At 43.6% G+C, this 17,754-nt stretch overlaps 1 protein-coding gene across 3 annotated transcripts in view; it reads right to left on the reverse strand.

The window, feature by feature from the left end:
- Positions 1 to 17,754, reverse strand: part of GDNF (glial cell derived neurotrophic factor) — a 42,150-nt gene that overhangs the window by 17,363 nt on the left and 7,033 nt on the right. The window contains exon 3 of one of the 3 annotated variants that reach the window (XM_006889540.1): positions 16,776 to 16,787. The exons of the other annotated variants lie outside the window; for them this stretch is intronic. Within the exon in view, the coding sequence (XP_006889602.1) occupies positions 16,776 to 16,787 (12 nt within the window). The remainder of the gene's footprint in view (positions 1 to 16,775; positions 16,788 to 17,754) is intronic. 3 annotated transcript variants of the gene reach the window in all.

Here is a 17,754-nt window from a genome sequence, read left to right on the forward strand (position 1 = left end):
CTATAAGTCGCAAGCGACTCCACGGCACATAACAACAACAACAACAGGATGTTTGAATTGAGCTTCAGCCTCAATTTTGATTTTTAACCTAACACCTAGTAACATGTCAAAAGTATGTGACACGAAGTCTCATTATTCTTGCCTCCAAAGAACACTCTGTCTGCACCCTTTCCAAGACATATCTATTTATTTTCTTGGCCATCCATGGGATGTTCAGTGCTCATCTCCAACACCACAGTGCAAAGGTATCTTCTTCTCCATCCTTATACATTGTCCAGTTTTCAGATGCATAGCAAGTGATCAGAAAGACTATGGCCTGAATCAGACACACCTTAGTCCTCAAACAGACAGCATTACTCCCCAGTAATTTGGAGAGGTGGCTTAACTACAGATTTTCTCAGTGCAATATGTCCTCTTATTTCCTTTCCTGACTGCTGGTACCACAAGAGTGGGAGTTGTTAACCTGGTATTCCTTTTCTTGCCTGTATATTTATGTAAAAATAAAATAACAGTTTAGGATTGATATAACCTGTCAAGGTGAAATGTGACTTTTGGGGAATATGTTACTGAACAGGTTCATTTGTCTTTGTCTCTAGATGGTACAAAATAGTCATCACGCTCTACCAAAAAGTTGTAGGTTCATATCAATCAAGAGACACCTTGGCAGCAAGGTCCACTCTGACCCCCATGAGGTGGCCAGGAGTTAGGGTCACCATGAAGGCAGCTACTTTATTAGGATATTATAATACATTACAAACATGATTTTCTTATTAATATTAAAATAAGGAGTCCTCATGGCAGAGTAGAGAGTAACACTGAGCCACTAACTGAAAGATGAGCAATTTGAATCTACCAGCCTCTCCTGGGGAGGAAGACAGGCAGTGTTCTCCCTGGACATGACGGAGGGTGGCTAGGAGATGTAGTTGATCCGAAGATGGTGAGTTTAATATTAAAATATTATCATAAAGATTGCTGTACTAAGTCTTACCCTGAGGCAAAATAGGTAAATTTTTTTTTAAGTTTACAGATGAAAAGAAAGAAAAACTCCTCAATCTATGAAAACCCCATAATTCTCTATCAGTAGCTTCTTTCTTAATTGACCTTAAAAGTGTGAGGGGGGAAAAAGTGTGAGCAGTGTGATGGCCTACCCATATTAGGCTCTTTCACACATCATTGACTTTAAATCCAACAACAAATAAGCCTCAAGAAGAGAATTATTTGCCCAAGTCACAGAGCTAGTACACATGGGCCTGAGGAGGTTGGCAGCAAAGCACAAACTTACTCTAACACTCCACGTTATCTTTATGCTTTTCAGTTAAAATTTTACTAACAAGATTCTGGTTGGTAACTGACTCTGGTACCAGTGTAAGGGGAGCTCTATTGGCCTAGTGGTAAGGAGCTGCACCGCTAATCCAAAGGGAAGTAGTTAGAATCCATCAGCTCCTCTGAGAGGAGAGTGGTGGGCAATTTCCTCTCAATTTAAAGTCTCAGAAAACCTGCTTGAATATCAACTATTATCGGTTTCAACAACAGTGAACAATGAATGAATGTGACAAGTACAAGGTAGACTGGTTCCTTCTGAACTCATTTAGCTCAATCAGAAGCATAAGTGAGAAGTACACTTGCTCTCTAAAATGTCTTACGAACTTTAGGTACACTGAGTAGATCCTAATGTCAGGTTGCCCTGACCCACAGGACTTCTCTTCACAAAGAGGCAGGCGTCCATCCCTTCCAGAGGAAGACCTCTCGTGCCCTGGTTCTTACTCTTAGGCAGATCTGGCAATTTCCCAGTTAAAACCGGAAAACCGGCAGCCAAGGGCAGCAAATTCAGAGAGAGGCCCTGTGTCCGGAAACGCCTCAAACACACCCTGGCACCAGACACTGCTCTCACTGCGGAGCTGGAAAGGCGAGAGCCCTGAATTCCAGGCCTGGTCAGTCCTTGGCCAGCTCCTGACCTTGGACTAGTCACCTAACCCTCCTGAGGTGAACCCGATGCTCTCTGAGCCCTCCCTCGCTGGGTGGAAATGTTTCCCAGACAGTAACTTTCAGTCACTTCTGTCAGGGAGAAGCCGCCTCTGACTGAGGTCCCAGGCACTACCACAGGAACCTCATCAATCCTTACTGGAAGGATCCCAAGGTCTAGAAATTCTCCAGTTAACAAAAGTTATCTGACTCAACACTTTGACTATCACTGAAGTAATCCCACCAACCCTCTCTCACATCCATCAAGTTATTTTCCTTATATCTTATTTAGGTGAAGTGAAGGGTTGTTTAGGAGGTCCCTGGATTGAATCTCTAAATTCCAGCATCAGGAGTCCCAAAGCCTCCAATCTCTCATCTGTAAAAGCAGACATGGACCCAGTGTCCCTGAGAGAAAATATATGTTGGCATAATACAGCTCCTTCATTTCCATCTCCAGCAAGTAAGACTTGGAACTTGCCATTTTCCTAAAATCTCTATATTATTCATTCCTGATTTGGTGCTTCAAGCGCATTTAGGCCACACCTGTTGATAACTAAGACCCCGAGGCTAGAATCACCTACTGACATTGGTACTGAAAGGACCAGGAGGGCCTTATGGAAGCTGATGTGGGCTGTCAACTCTTGTTGTGTGGTGTGACCTCCAGGGACCTCTAAAATGTGTAAAGTTAGTGCATGAGAATGTTCCAGTTCTCTGAAAAATGATGCACATTTCTGTCAATGCATATTAATATAGTACTTGTCTGTCAGTTTGCTGTATTGGGATAACTCCTAGGTTGCTATCATGCTGGAAGCTATAACACTGGTGTGTCAAATGCCAGAAGGGTCACCCGTGCTAGACAGATGTCAGCAGAGCTCCCAGATTAAGACAGCGTAGGAAGCAGGATTGATCTATCACTTCTGAAACAGCAGGCCTCTGAAAACCATATTAACGATAAAGAAACACTAACACTACAGCTATGGGAAGCTATAGTGTTAGAGGTAGAGCCCAGAACGGAAATCAATCAAAATAAGGAGGAACAGTAACAACCACAATGTGCTCGAGTATGTCAGACATTATGAGGAGGGCACACAGTAGGACAGGGATCAGCTATGTTGTTCCTAAGGTGGCTATGAGTCCATACCCCACTTGGCAGTGCTTAACAACAACCACCACCTATTTAAGAGTGTTGAATTTGTCAATTAAAAAAAAAGGTTCCTAAGGAGGGAAGCTGCTGACGTTCTGTTATGTGATGACAGCCCTTGTTTTCCTATTAGGGAGAGTATTCTTGTCTAGCATTAGGCTGTCCTGGTCAGGGGCCACCCTCGGGTTAACTTCAAGAGAGGTCTACAACATCATGTCTTCTTCCTAAGAAAACCCAGAGCTCAAGCACTTTGTGGAGTCCCTGTGACCATTTCCAGACCTTCCAGAGCATTCGCTCCATGGCCAGTGGTTTGTTCACAGTAAGACATGACATGGGTTTATTTGAAAAGTATCTGCGTTGTGAAAACACCAGTGTTTTGCTGTTTTAAGAAAGCATTTCTGGATTCTTTCAAAGCTGGAGAAAGATTAACTCAAATGAACATCACTTCAGGATATAAAAAGACGGGCTTTAGGAAGACTTTTGAAAGCCATGTTTACAACCAAAAATGTCATTTTGGGAACGAATGAAGTCCCTTTGACTGTCATTAAATATACATGCTAGTTATACCATATCTTACAGGTCAATCTGGAAAACTGATATTAAATGTACAGGAAATTATGCCATGCATGCAGATAGCCAGGAGATCCCAAGCAGGGAGAGACAAAATATTAATTTTGTTCCTCAGATCCTGATTACTCCTGCTATGATTTCTATGTATGTGGTCAATACTTTTCCCCAGTGATGCTGATAATTTAACAGTTCCACGGATTAATTAGCATAGCTCCTTGGGGGCATATGAAAAATGTCTATTTCTCTGGCTTTTAAGGCAGGAAAACACCCAGCATGGTGTCCATTTTGTTAGTTAATCCAGGAACACCAGGGGTGAGCTAAAAGCTCTCTGGTCAGTAATAAACAACCCATAGTAACTAGCGCACACCAGGAGCTCTGACACAGTCCTTATAAAAAACTTAACGGGCAAGGCAAGAAAGTGACCCAATAAAAGGAAGTGCACAAAACGCCTTCCAGAGAAAACAATCCCGTGAGGTAAGTGGTTGTGAGGAAAACCCCAAAGGAACCTTAGATAGCCTCTGATTTCTCCTGCCCATGAAGCTGCAAAATTCCACTGGGATTCACTTTCTCCCAGCTCTTCCTAGCTGCACAGCAGGTATAAGGAATGTCAAGGGCTTTAGGGACTTGGATGAGAAGGAAGAGGGAGTAAGAAAAGGTGACAGGAGGATAAAGGTGTGAGAGAAGTGCTTGTTATTATCAGCTGTCAGGTCATTGCTGTTAGATAGGAGGAGGCCCTTTCTGCCTCCCAGGTTAAAAAGTCTAATGTATAAGGAGGTGCGCTGCCAACCCAAAGACAGGCAGTTCAAATCCACCAGCTGCTCTGTCATGGGGGAAGAAGACGGGCAATCTCCTTCTGAGGGATTTTACTGACTCGGAAAACCCACTGTACAGGGTCAGCTGTGAGTCAGCTCCATCCAGACAGCAGTGGGTTGAGTTCAGGAAATCAAGTCAATCCCTGGGTTGGGAATTCATTCTGGTACTAAAGCTGTATTTAAGTAAAATTTGTACTTAAATTGGGATAGGTAGTTACATTGGTTGGTCAAATATTTGTCTTAATTTACAGTTTATGAAAGGAGCCCTGGTGGCATATAGTGTGTTAAATGCTGGGCTGACAACGGAAAGATGGGCACTTCGAATCCACTGTGAAAGATGGGAATCACTTCCTGTAAAGATTTATCACCTCACAATCTGAGGGACAGATGTTATAAGTCCAAATTGACAGGCAAATGGCTTTAGTTATTTTAATATACAAACAATAAAGAAACACTGCCAGATACACTAAAACATCTTTAACAGACTGTTGTACCTTTGAATCAGAACCGACTCAAAGCTGACTCTGTAGAGGGTTTTCAGAGGCTGTAAATTGCACGGGAAGAGACTGCTTGTCATTCTCCCAAGGAGCAGCTGATGACTATAAACATGTGCCTTTGAGTCTTTAGCAGAACTCTGTACCCACTAGGCCACCAGAACCCCTTTTAATATAATACACTATAATATTAGCACTGATATATTTATTTGCGTGGTAAAGTAGTACCTATTTGTTATCACAAACAAATGTATGTTCTCAAATTGTCACTGTTTTTCCCAGGTGGACAGGCTGTACATAAATCAGATAGGTGTTCAAAACCTGGGAATGTCTGTAGAAGCATCATTCCAAACTACTCTGTTTACTCAACTCCCGAGCCAAGATTCCCCCTCCATTCTGAAACAGGACAGCGGAAGGCCATTTTCTCATGTCAGTAGGAGATGACCTTGTCAAGGTGTTAGAGGCCGTCTTGGATCCAGATCCAGGCTAAGTCGCTGAATCCTACAGCCTCAGTTTCCCCATTATACTCACACTTATCCTTTAAACTTAAAAAACTCATTGCTGTTAAGTTGAAAACTGATAGCTCTCCAGTGGGTTTCAAGATGCTGTAGATAGCATAGGAGGAAATTGACCATCTTAATCCCTTAGAATCTCAGGTAGATTTGAATCCTGAGAAAGGTATCACTTTTGGGTTAGCAGGACAACTCTCTACAGACTATGCAGCTCTTCCTACTCTTGAAGTTTTAGAAAATAATATATGAAAGCATAGCCTCACAGTAAACATTTAACGAACAGTGCCTGAAGTAGAACAATATAGTCAGTTCAATCAGCAAAGTAGGTTTACCCCAGAGAGGACGCAGTCACTGGTCTATATCAGGTTAGTGCATTCATAGGGGAGGTATCTCCATTGAAGTGTCCAGAACCCCTGGTGTGGGCAGAGGCTGCTGGCTATCTTATGAGTTTTTACTAGAAAGGCCTGTCCATCAATTACACAAACATCAGTGATTCCACAGGTGTTGGAGAAGAGTGCTTAATATCCCATGGGCAGCCAAAAAGAACCAACAGTTACGCCTTGAAGAACATGCAGCCAGAATGCTTCTTGAGGCAAGAATGGCAAAGCCTCATCTCACATACTTTGGACATGTTGTTAGGAGGGACTGTTCCTTGGAGAAGGACATTGTGCTTGGAAAGGTAATGGCATGATGAAGGAGAGGAAGACCCTCAACCAGGTGGACTGACAGTGACTGTAGCAATAGGGTTAGTGTGGTGGAGATGGTGAGAATGGCACAGGATAGGACAAGGTTCGGATCTGGTTTTCATAATGTCGCTATGAGGCATACTTGACTTGAAGACATCTAACAGCAATGACAACATAACTCTGGAAAGGAGCCTTACATAGCGGTGTAGTTTGTAACACATCAGACTACTAACCCATGGCAGTTCAAATCCACTAGCGCTTCCTCAGGAGACAGATGAGCTGTAAAAATTTACAGCCTCAGAAACACAGTGGAAGGTGGCTGTCTGTTGGACTCACTCAACTGGGTGTGCGGCCCCAAACTCAGTGGAGAGGTGGTCACTAGGAGTGGAAGTTGACTTTATGACAGCGGTTTTAGGGCTGATATTGGGGTTCCTGGTCACAAGGTCAGTACACTTGGCTCCTAACTGTAGGTTTGTAGGTTTAAGTCCACTTAGGCACCTTGGAAAAATGGCCTGACAGTCTACACAAAACCCAATCACTTGAAAACCCAGGGGCAAATGTTACTCTGACACAAATGGGGTCACCATGAGTCAGGATCAACCTGAGACGGGTGACCGGCTGGGGTACAAAGGCTTTCCACAGTGTGAAAGTGTGTTGCTTTGGGGTTTCTTGTGGGGTTTTTTTTTTTCCGATGGTTTTACAGGATGCACTTTCCAGACCCACCAGTCGCCCTAACACTGGCCTGAGAGTGTTTCTGAGGATGCCGATTTCCCTTTTCAAGGTCCTTCTGCTCTACCCATGGGCATAATTCTCACCCACTTAATTTTATGGTGGGCATTGTCCTGGGCCCAAAACGACAATCCAGGGCTGCCTTGTTCCTTTGGGACACACTGCTGTCAGGGCTTCCTGAGTCGAGGTCCCATCATTACTGACACAAGTGCTCAAAGGACCTTTACCTGGATGCAGTCACATGCAAACAGCCAAAGGACCGTTACCTGGATGTAGTCACATGCAAATAGCCAGACATTCCTGTACTGAAGGGGAGTGCGTGTAATGGCAGGTGGGACAGCCTGACACCCTTCACAAAAAAGCAAAAGGCTTGGAAGCCACTTCAGGTACAAGGGCTTAAGGAGGACTGCCAATCAAATGCTGGATTTTCAACAACATCAACGTTGTTGTTAGATACTGTTGAGTAGAGTACAACTCATAGCGATGCTGTGAAAAGATCTGAAGCCTGGCATATCCTGTGCCATCCTCACCACCTCCAACACACTTAAATCCATTGCTACAGTCATTGTGTGAATCCACCTGGTTGAGGATCTTCCTCTCCTTTGCGATTCCTCCAACTTTCCAAGCCTCATGTCCCTTCCCAAGGAATGACCTCTCTCAGCAAAATGCCCAAAGCCACCCTGGCCTCCAAGGAGCCAAGACGTATCTGTTCATTCTCTTGGCCGTCCATGGGATATACAGCACTCTTCTCCAACATCACAACTCCGAAGCATCTATTCATCATGCTTATTCACAGTCCAGCTCTCAGGAGCATAGCAAATAATTCTCCAACAAGAGAAAAAACCCACCCTCAAAACCCAAGACATCAAGGGCTCTTTACTGCCATAGCTGGAGAAATGTAAACATGAGTTCCCTATGGAATAACCAGCAGGGTTAACTTGTCTGAGTGTGATAACTGAGCAATGGTTAAGGGGCCCTGGTGGCACAGTGGTTAAAGCACCCACCAGCTAAACAAAAAGTCAGTAGTTTGAACAGTGAGGACACAAGACCTAGCGGTCGGCTTCCATAAAGATTCCATCCTGTGAACCCTGAGGACGGTCCACTCTGCTCTACAGGGTTGTTATGCAATGACAAGGGTTTTAATTTCTTTTGTGTTTCAGACAATGTCACGAAGTGTCTATTAACTCATGTGTTTGAACTGAGAAATGAAATCAGAACTCTTCTGACCGAAAAGCCCATTGATTCAGCTGCTTTAGTTTGATGGTCGTAAAGTTAAAGTCACAGTCCCAAAGTTTTGCCAAAAATACATTTAAAGCACATGGTCAGATTGGACTGGAAATGACACCTCATGAAAGGGTTTCAGCTGATTGCAAAACTTTTAGATGTCAGCTTCATAGGGTTCAACTGTCTTTCAGAATTCTTTTTTTTTTAAATTTCCCCTTTGAAAAACATTTTCTACTAGTTTATTTACAAAATTAGAATACATTGGTTTTAAGAACAAATTCTTTCTGGTAAGGTGGCAAGTGAAAAAAGCACGCACTATGAATAACTGAGTGAAAACCTAGTATGATTTGTAAACATCCACTAAAATAATTTTTTTAGAAGTGTGTGTGCTTTTTAAAACCACACTTCCCACCTGATTATGGTACTTGTTGTTATGCACTGTCAAGTTAGAAGCAACTCATAACTGAGCCTCCTGAGTTTTCAGAGGCTATCAAATGCCTAGCAGGAGATTACCCATCTTTCCCCCAATGAGCTGGTGGGTTCCAACTGCCTGTTCTTCTGTTGGCAGCTTAACTCCTTATCCACCAGGCCACCAGAGTTCCCTTTATGTTACCTAGTTTAGTAAGAAATGGTTTTTTACTTTGCCAACCCAAAGCTATGTAGATCGAATCCACTAGCTGCTCTGCAGGAGAAAGATGGGCAATCTCCTCCTACATGATTTCCGGCCTCTGAAAACCTGCTGGAGGGTCAGCTATGAGACCGTTTGTACTCTATGCCACACAACATCACCACCAAAGCTAAATAACTGTTGCTCAATAGTGAACCACGATGACCCTCCAGCGGGTTTTCAGAGGTAGTGAATTGCTTGGGAGGTGATTTCACATCCTTCTCCTGTGGAACAGCTGGTGGATTCGAACCATGTGCTTTTAGGATTGCAGCACAACTTCTTACCACTAGACTACCAGAGCTCCCTTCTTCATCACTAGTAATTAATAACAACAATAACAGGTCTCCTGCAGGAGCTCCTGGGCAGGTGGTTAACATGCTCAGGTGAGAGGCTGGGTGTTTGACTTTAACCTAAAGGTGCTTTGAAAGAAAGGCCTGGTGACCCATTTCTGTAAAATGAGCCATGAAAAGCCCTGGGGAGCCTGGTTCTACTCCAACACACAGTAAGTTGCCATGAGGTAGAGTTGACTTGACAACGAAACAGATAGAGAAGGAAAGGAGCCTAAAGAAAATATAAAGGAGACCCAGCGGTGTAGTGTTAAAGCACTTGACAGCTCATCAGAAGGTCAGTAGTGCGAACTCATAACCTTTCCTTGGGAGAAAGAAGGCAACCTACTGTGTGGAGATTTACAGCCTTGGGGACGCTCTGTGTAGCCTGTCACATGGGGTCTTCATGAATGGGCTCAATGGTAGCAGGTGGCTGAAGACATGTAATATCCTCGGCTTCTCCTTTCTGTTCACTTGCTCTCTTGATTTCCTTGGAAATCGGTGTCTCAGAGTTAGTGAGTATATTTTCAGCAAGCCAGTGTTTATGTCTCCTGAATTTACTAATCTGGGAACACAGTCTGTGCACAGCCAGGAACTATTGGCTTGGGGACTAGAAGCCTGAGCTTTGAATCCTGGCTTTATGATTTACCACATGTGTGAGTGCCAAAACGCCCCCAAAACAACCAAATTTTCAGGTTTCATTTCTTTATGTCTAAAACGGGTTTATACTATCTTCCCTTGTCTAATAGTACTCAAACATATTTCATTTTGGGACAAGGTATAACATCTGTTTATTAAAAACTGAGTTAACTATATGGATAGTTAACAGAGAACATGGTCATAGCTTTAATATAATATTTTGATTTGTAGCCATTTGTTTCCAAACCACGTTTGCCACTGAGGTGACATATAAGCACAGTAACCTTGTAGGACAGAGAAGAACTGCCCCAGCTCTACTCAAGGATTTCTAAGACTGTGGATCCTTTCCAGAAGCAGAGGGCCACATTTATCCCACTCAGAGCAACTGGTGGGTTTGAACTGCTAACCTTTGATGAGCAACTGCTCACTTAACCACTGCACTGCCAAGACTCTTTCTTGAATGTTGGTCAACTGTACCTATGCCTAGCTACATTTCAAAAACAAAGGTGGTTGTGTGCCATCAAGTTGCCTGCAACTCAGAGGGACCCTATGTACAGCAGCTCTAAAGCCTGTGCTGTTCTGAGCCGTTCTCACTGACTCTAATACACCTACTCCCAAAACCCTAGTGATTGTATCAATCCATCTCATTCAGGGTCTTCCTCTCTTTCAAGCACGATGTCCTTCTATAAGGATCAGTCCCTCCTGGTCACCTGCCCAAAGTATGTGAGAGGGAGCTTCAAAATTCTAGCCTCCAAGGAGAAACCTTGGTTTCACTCGCTCCAAGACAGACCTCTTTGTTTTCTTAGAAGTCCATGGTATATTAAATAATCTTCTTCAGCACCACATCTCAAAGGCATCAATTCTCCTTCTATCCTCCTTAGTCATCATCCAGCTCCCTGATGCATAGCAAGTAGTTGTGAAGACCATGGATTGGATCAGGTGCAACAAGGGTATAATACTTAAAAATGAAAGTAATGCCTATGACACAGCAACCCGAGTACTTGACTAACAGTCCCACCTGCTGCCACCTGTCCCTCACAGCTGGAAGCAGAGCCAGAATCCTCTTTGCCCAGCTTACACAGTACTCCAGGATCTGGTTATCACTTATGGAGGCAGCCTCAAAGCCATCCACGTGCTGGTGCTTTCTTCCCAGCATGTGGAGATTGGTGTGGCCCCTCCTTGTGTTCACCATAGTTATAGATTTGCAGTATCTCTCCTTAGTCTCTCCCTTTCTCTTCCTCTCCCCTTTCCAGCACTAGGTTTGCAAGTAGAAGCCAAACCCCTGCTCTCCCCTAAATCTTTTCCCACTCAGAACTCAGAAAACTCATGGCCATCAAGTTGGTTCAGACTCACAGTTGACCCTCCACTGGGTTTCAATGTTGATAAATGACAACAGGATGAATGTCCACCTTTCTCCCTCAGAGCCACTAGTGGATTTGGGGTCCCGGAGATGAGCACTCCTGGAGGTTAGCAGTATAATTCACTATGGACTCCACCTCCCGAGAACCCTCTTTTCATGCTCTGACCCCCAAAATACAGTGAGTTCAATGCAACGAATTTCTACCATGACAAAAGCTGATGTAAGCCCCTTTGTAGTGTCCTGACTTTTTCTGATGATACATTCGTGCATCCACTCACCCTAACACCTACCTTGTGTTTATAGCTAGATCGTCAAATATTTCAGGTCTCAATTGGGCCTTTTTGATGCCACGCAGCATCTAATACACGAAAGACACCAAATATTTGTTTCTTGATTAAGCTTAAATGACTAATCAAACAGCATTTTAAAAAATCAGATGATGTTGATATGGATCATAAATGCTAGATGGAATAGGAGGGGAAAGAGACGTTAGGAAGGGAACATGTCAGACGGCTTTTCTTTTTATAACAGCTAAGGTAGAATCCCTGGAGCATAATTCTTAGGCTGTTGGATCAGCCAGAGGTCCGAGAACTGGCCAATTCACAGTAAGCCTTAAATAGACTTCTCCAAACAGCAACTGTTTGAAGTGAGCCTCCCATCTGGGGACAGAGTGAGATGCTGGCTTTGAGTGTGAAGTGAGGCATTAGTACCTCCAAAAAGAGTCAGATGTGCAATGCTAAGAACTTCTCCTCAAGGGGCAGGCTCCTGTCCCCCTTCCAGCACTCCTTCGCTGCAGAGTGGGAAAGACTCATAGCTGACTTTCATTGGGTTGCTGAGGCTACTTGCATGGGAAACTGCTGGTGGATTCAGACCTCCAGAGAGGTGAGGCCTTGAGGTTAGCAATGCAACTCCCTATGGGCTATGCACCAGAGGTCCCTCTCTCAGCACTGTGGTTATTGTCAGAACTGAACTATCGCTGATACTCTGGTGGTTTTTCAGAGGCAGTTAACTGCATGGGAGGAGATTGTCCATCCTGCTCCCACAGGGCAGCTGGTGGCCTCGAACCGCATGCCTTCGGGATTGCAGCGCAGCTTCTTGCCACTGGGCCACCAGAGCTCAGCACTAGGTACTTCATTGTCATGATGTTCATTCAAATCTGCTCTAAGTCAATGAGAATCCACGGCTGGCTGGTACTTATTTCTTTGGAATTTCATTCCATGGAACACTAGATCTGAAAGCTTAACTTAATCAGCTTCCCGTGGCTAGAAACATCTTTATTTGCCTAGCAGTGGGCTGAAGGATAGGACCTGCTCCATTCCTTAAAGTTTCTTGCTGGGTTGATGAAACATCTTAAATGAGATGCCCAGCTGGGATCATTTAAGAGAGGAATGCGCTATCATAATGACTCATAGACTCATGTGAGTTGGAAATGACTCACAGCTGACCCTCCAGCGGGTTTCCAGGGACTGTAAATCGCACGGGAGGAGACTGAGCATCTTTTGCCTGGAGAACAGCTGGTGGGGCTGAACCTCCAGAGAGGCGCAGCATTTGTGTTAATAGTGTTATTCCTAACTCAAGAGGCCACCAGAGCTCCCTCTCTCTCAACACAGGTAATCTTCAACTCAGAACTCAGAAAGATTTTCACCTTGCTCCAACTCCATTCTCTCTGCCAGTGGAGGTGCCCTCTTATGCAGCTCATGAGAGCCCAGTAGGAAACTCACATAGAAAACACATAAGCTCAGCAAGGGGGAAGGAAGGGAAGTGAGCCGAACCTGGGGCGGAGCCAAGAGAAGTGGACCTTGGGGAGCAGATCCCAGGCGAGGCTGGCCTGACCGGTAACCCCTTGGGAGTCTTATATCTTTGAGAATCCATCCACGTATCCACTTGCCTAATTATTCATTCAATTATCTAGAGTTTATAAGCAGATCATAAACTATTAAAGATCACAGTTTTTGCCTTTTTGATGCTACCCAGCAACTAACACTCGATTGGTTGGCAGTTGTTATTGTTGTTAGGTGCCACTGAGTTGAATCTGAGTCATAGTGATCCACAGCTCCCTACAAGGCTTGTGCGTCTTTCACTCGTGGAACTTTGGAGTCCTCCCTGAAATTCTACTGTCTGAGATGCCAAAGTGAACAGCTTGGTGGGAGAAAGGCATTCACTGGGTGTCTGGTGATGGGCCACTGCAAGGAGGAAGGTAGCAAATAATGGTGACAATATCTAATGAGACATGAGTTTTACAAAGCACCTTCTCATCTGACCCTCACACCAACCCCATGAGCAGGTATTAACTATCATTATCCCTATTTTACAGATCAAAAAAATTGAGGTTTAAGAGCCAGACTCTGATCTGAAGATTTGAATGGGTTAACATGAGCTCTTGCTGGTTGAACTTCTCTATTAACTTGCTGAATGCCTGCTCTGTGCAGATTATGGGTCCTGGGCACCCACAGCATAAACTCCAGCCTAATAATATTGTAAATATAATTCAGTTCACTTTAAAACATCATGTATAAAGAGCTTAGTGTAGGTTAGCTTCGGAATATGGTAGCTTGAGTTAGACTGTGTCTGTAGGAAATTTTGTGATATGCTACCAAACTGGTGGAATATAATCTCATTATATAATAATTGTAGTTGCTGTTTTTAGGTGCCGTTGAGCTGAATACAACTCACAGTGACCCTATGAACAACAGATCTGAATCATGTCCTATCCTTTGCCATCTCCACATTATTGAGTAGACCTGACATCATAATTTAATACAGGTCAATATCTCAGTTGGGTTCCAGATGGACAATTAAGTCTGCTTTACCATTCCAAACTTTCTTCATGTTTGAGCTCTCCAGGAGTACTGCATAGGTAGATTTGCTGCAAAACTTACTCCATGTGGACAGGGACTTTTATATATAATGAGTACCAAGGTATTCCCAGGAAGCTCTGGTGGACTAGTGGTAAGAAGATGCACCGTTAACCCGAAGGCACATGGTTTGAGTCCACCAGCTGCTCCTCCCATGCGATTTACTGTCAGTTCAGAGTTGATGGTACTTAGCAAACAACAAGGTATCCCAGCACCTAGGGCAGAACCAGGCACATACAGGTATCATTAAACACTTGTTTGATGGACACACATGTAATCCCTGACCTATGATATGATGCCTGGGTAGTACAAACTGCACTTACGACTCTCCTCCTTTTTATTGTTAATACCTTACCTATAAGTTAAAATGGACTCAGTGGAAGTATTTTTGGTTTCTCGTTTTGTCAATAACAATATGTGCTACAGTGTCATAGTGAACAGTTTATTGATGTCATCATTCTCAGATGCAATTATTTCCCAATCCTCAAAGACAAATAATGACCAAACTGATAAAGATGCTGGTAATAAAAAACAGTAATAATACCAACAACTAAAAAAAAAAGAGAGAGAGAGACATTCTACTTAAGTCAGAATAGACTTATGATGGAGCAATCATCTAAACAGCATCCCATCATAAGCCAGTGATTTCCTATTTGCTTTTAGATCATAAATGTTTTAAACCACACACTCTTCATGTGGTTTATGCTTTTCTTTGGGGAACATATTTATTGCTGTTACAACACAGCTGAGAGCTGGAATATGACTATGAGTAACCAAACTTCAATAGATTCAGACAACCTAAAATGCTATTGTAAGGCAGCCAGAGGGCTTAAGTGCTTGATCACTAGTGAAAGCTTGGCAGTTCAAATTCACATTGAAGCACCTTGGAAGAAATGCCTGGCAATCTGCAAAAATATTAGAGTCATTCATTGATGATCTTCTTCAACTAATAAAAAATGAAATAATAAGTTCTTGCCAGAGAAAGAGACACTCTCTCCTTCTGGGAAATTTGCAGCCCTGCTGACCCTTAGAGGGTCAGCTATTACTTGGGTTCTAACTCTCTAGTAAATGAGTTGAGAGTTTTCTTTCAATAAGGTTTTTCCCCAACCCCCAGCTAGCAAATTTCTTTGATGTATTATGGCTTGGAGAAACTGTAGGAGCTCTAGTAGCCTAGTGGTAAGACGCTGTACTGCCAACCCAAAGGTATGTGGTTCAAATTCACCATCTGCTCCATGGGAGAAAGATGGGCAATCTCCTCCCATATGATTTACTGCCTCTGAAAACCCTCTGGAGGATCAACTATGCATTGGTTCTGACTTGACAGTACCCAATGTCAACTGGTCTCTGCTTTGGCAGACCTGCCTCTTGCCATCACAGAAGTGTGGCTCCTTGGGCAAGTTACTTTTGAGCAGTAGGTCTCAGGATCATAAGACCTGGGCCTTCTACTTTTGACTCAGAAATACTAAGGTGTCTGCAAGCCTCACCTTCTAGAGTCCTCATGCTTTCACTAATTACTGTTTGGAAGAGATACTGGGTTAAAAGCGAGATAAACAAAGATTGTTAGAGCGGATGCTGTGGGTGTCTCAAAAGGAAAGTCATAATTCTTTTGGTTTAGATAAGTTTTGGCAGTACAATGGTTAAGTGCTTGGCTGCTCACCCAAAGCTTGGTAAGGTGAATACACTCAGTGGCTCTGCAAGAGAAAGTCAGGGCCATCTACACCCATAAAGACTAGCCCAACCAAAAAGCAAAGGCATTGGCCTTGACTCAGTACTACTGATACTATTGATGTTACAAGATGACCTTGAGTGGATACTAGAGATTGTTGTTGTTGTTATGTGCCGCTGAGCCGCCTGTGACTCATAGTGACCCTATGTACAACAGCCCTAAACCCTGCTCTATTCTGTACCAATCTCATTGTCTCTGACACACCTAACCCCATTACCCCAGTCACTGAGTCAATTCATCTCATCGAGGGTCCTCCTCTCCTGCGCTGTTCCTCCATCCTCCCAAGCATGAAATCCCTCTCCAAGGTTTGGTCTCTCCTTGCAACACGTCCAAAGTATGTGAGACAAAGCTTCAGAATCCTTGCCTCTAAGGAGCAGTCTGGTCTCAATCTTTCCAGGACGAACCTGTTTGTTCTCCTAGCTGGCGATGGTATGCTCAATACTCTTCTCCAGAACCACAGCTTAAAGGCATCAATTCTCCTTCTATCCTCCCTAGTCATTAGCCAGCTCTCTGATGCATAGCACGTGATTGCAAAGACTATGAGATACTATAAGGTAACAGAACTGCTACAGAACGTGTCCAAGGCTGCACCTCATTATGGAAGCAGATTGCTACACTACATCGTTCCCCTGTAGAGTGGCTGGTGGGTCAGCTGAGAACTTCAGCCACTGTGCCACCAGGACTCCTTTCATAAATCTTATAAACTAGTTCTGTTCTGTCACATGAGATTGCTGTGCGTTGCTGTCCACTTGAGGGCACCTAACGACCATGGAAGTTGCTGGCTGGAGGCAACCACGGCTCATTTCTTTCCAGTCAACCTTTAGGTAAGCAAGTTAAGCAGTCATTAGTTGCACTTAGTTCATTCATCCGGTGAAGACAGAATTCTGTTTCATTCGCACTGGAACCAGCAGGATACACCCAACCAAAAGGATGAGTCTGCAGACAGGATACAGCTTCCCTTCTAAACAGCGTGGAATGACTAACAAACGAGCTAATGCAGAATGCTAATGTGGTAGGGAAGATTCAAAGGGACCAGAAGGGCTGGGATTTATAGCCCTCTCTATTTTCAAACAAGATGCTGTGACTTAGTGTTTTCCTACCTAAGACTTCACCAGTTGCCACTGCACGCACAGTGTAGGATATAAATGTCAGCACTGTGTCGGGGGTGTGTTGACGCTGGTCGCTTGTTCAAAGCCTGCACTCTGTCATTGTCCTGCCTTCTTTGCACTGACAGCTCACTACTGAAAAGAGCATATCCAGAAAGAAGTCAATTCACTTAGCCTGGGTCTCAGTTTCTCTTAGGAAACATTTCTCATTCCTAAATTTCCTCTACAGCGTATTTCTTGGTTCCTCTCAGAGAAAATAGAACTGGGTGTGTTCTGTTGGTTCAAAAGGGGCTGAAGTGGTCAGAATCTCATTTTAGATCTGTTGAAGACATAAGATCTGGTTTGTAAAAAAGAAGTTATTCTTAATCTGGAATGCCCTCAATCCTCAGTATCAGTTAGTAGCAACTTGCTCTTGCCTTATTTGGACCATCGATGCCTCCGATACCAATTCTGTCATTTTCATGTTACCGTCAAGATATAGTGATTCAACTCTGGCTGCTCATTAACTCTCCTTGTATATAAGGCAACATCCAAAAGTGTCCAGGCCACTTTCTAGGTCGGCCGAGCAATGGTGCTTTTAGATCTTTCAAGGTGATTCCGGCATGCCTGAGTCACCTTCCCAAGGATGAACAAGTGGGTCAGTGTGGAGAGGTCAGGTAGCACATCTTGTAACCACTGGTATTTTCAAGTGGAAAGGCCTCCGCTTATTGGACGATTATAAACTGTTCCTTTGTGCCCATAAATAAATAAGGAAGTTGTGCAGAAATGCAGTTAGTTGAGGGCAGAGTGAGGACCACAAGCCAATCAATATTAATTAGGAAAAGGAAGATAGCAGAGTAATAAAAATATTAAAAGAATAAAATATTTAAAAATATTATTGTTGTTGTTATATGCCGTCGAGTCATTTACGACTCATAGAGACCCTATGTACAACAGCCCTAAACC

This window comes from Elephantulus edwardii, unplaced genomic scaffold (genome assembly GCF_000299155.1).
Source record: "Elephantulus edwardii isolate Elephantulus edwardi_28Jun2011 unplaced genomic scaffold, EleEdw1.0 scaffold00079, whole genome shotgun sequence".
NCBI lineage: Eukaryota > Metazoa > Chordata > Mammalia > Macroscelidea > Macroscelididae > Elephantulus > Elephantulus edwardii.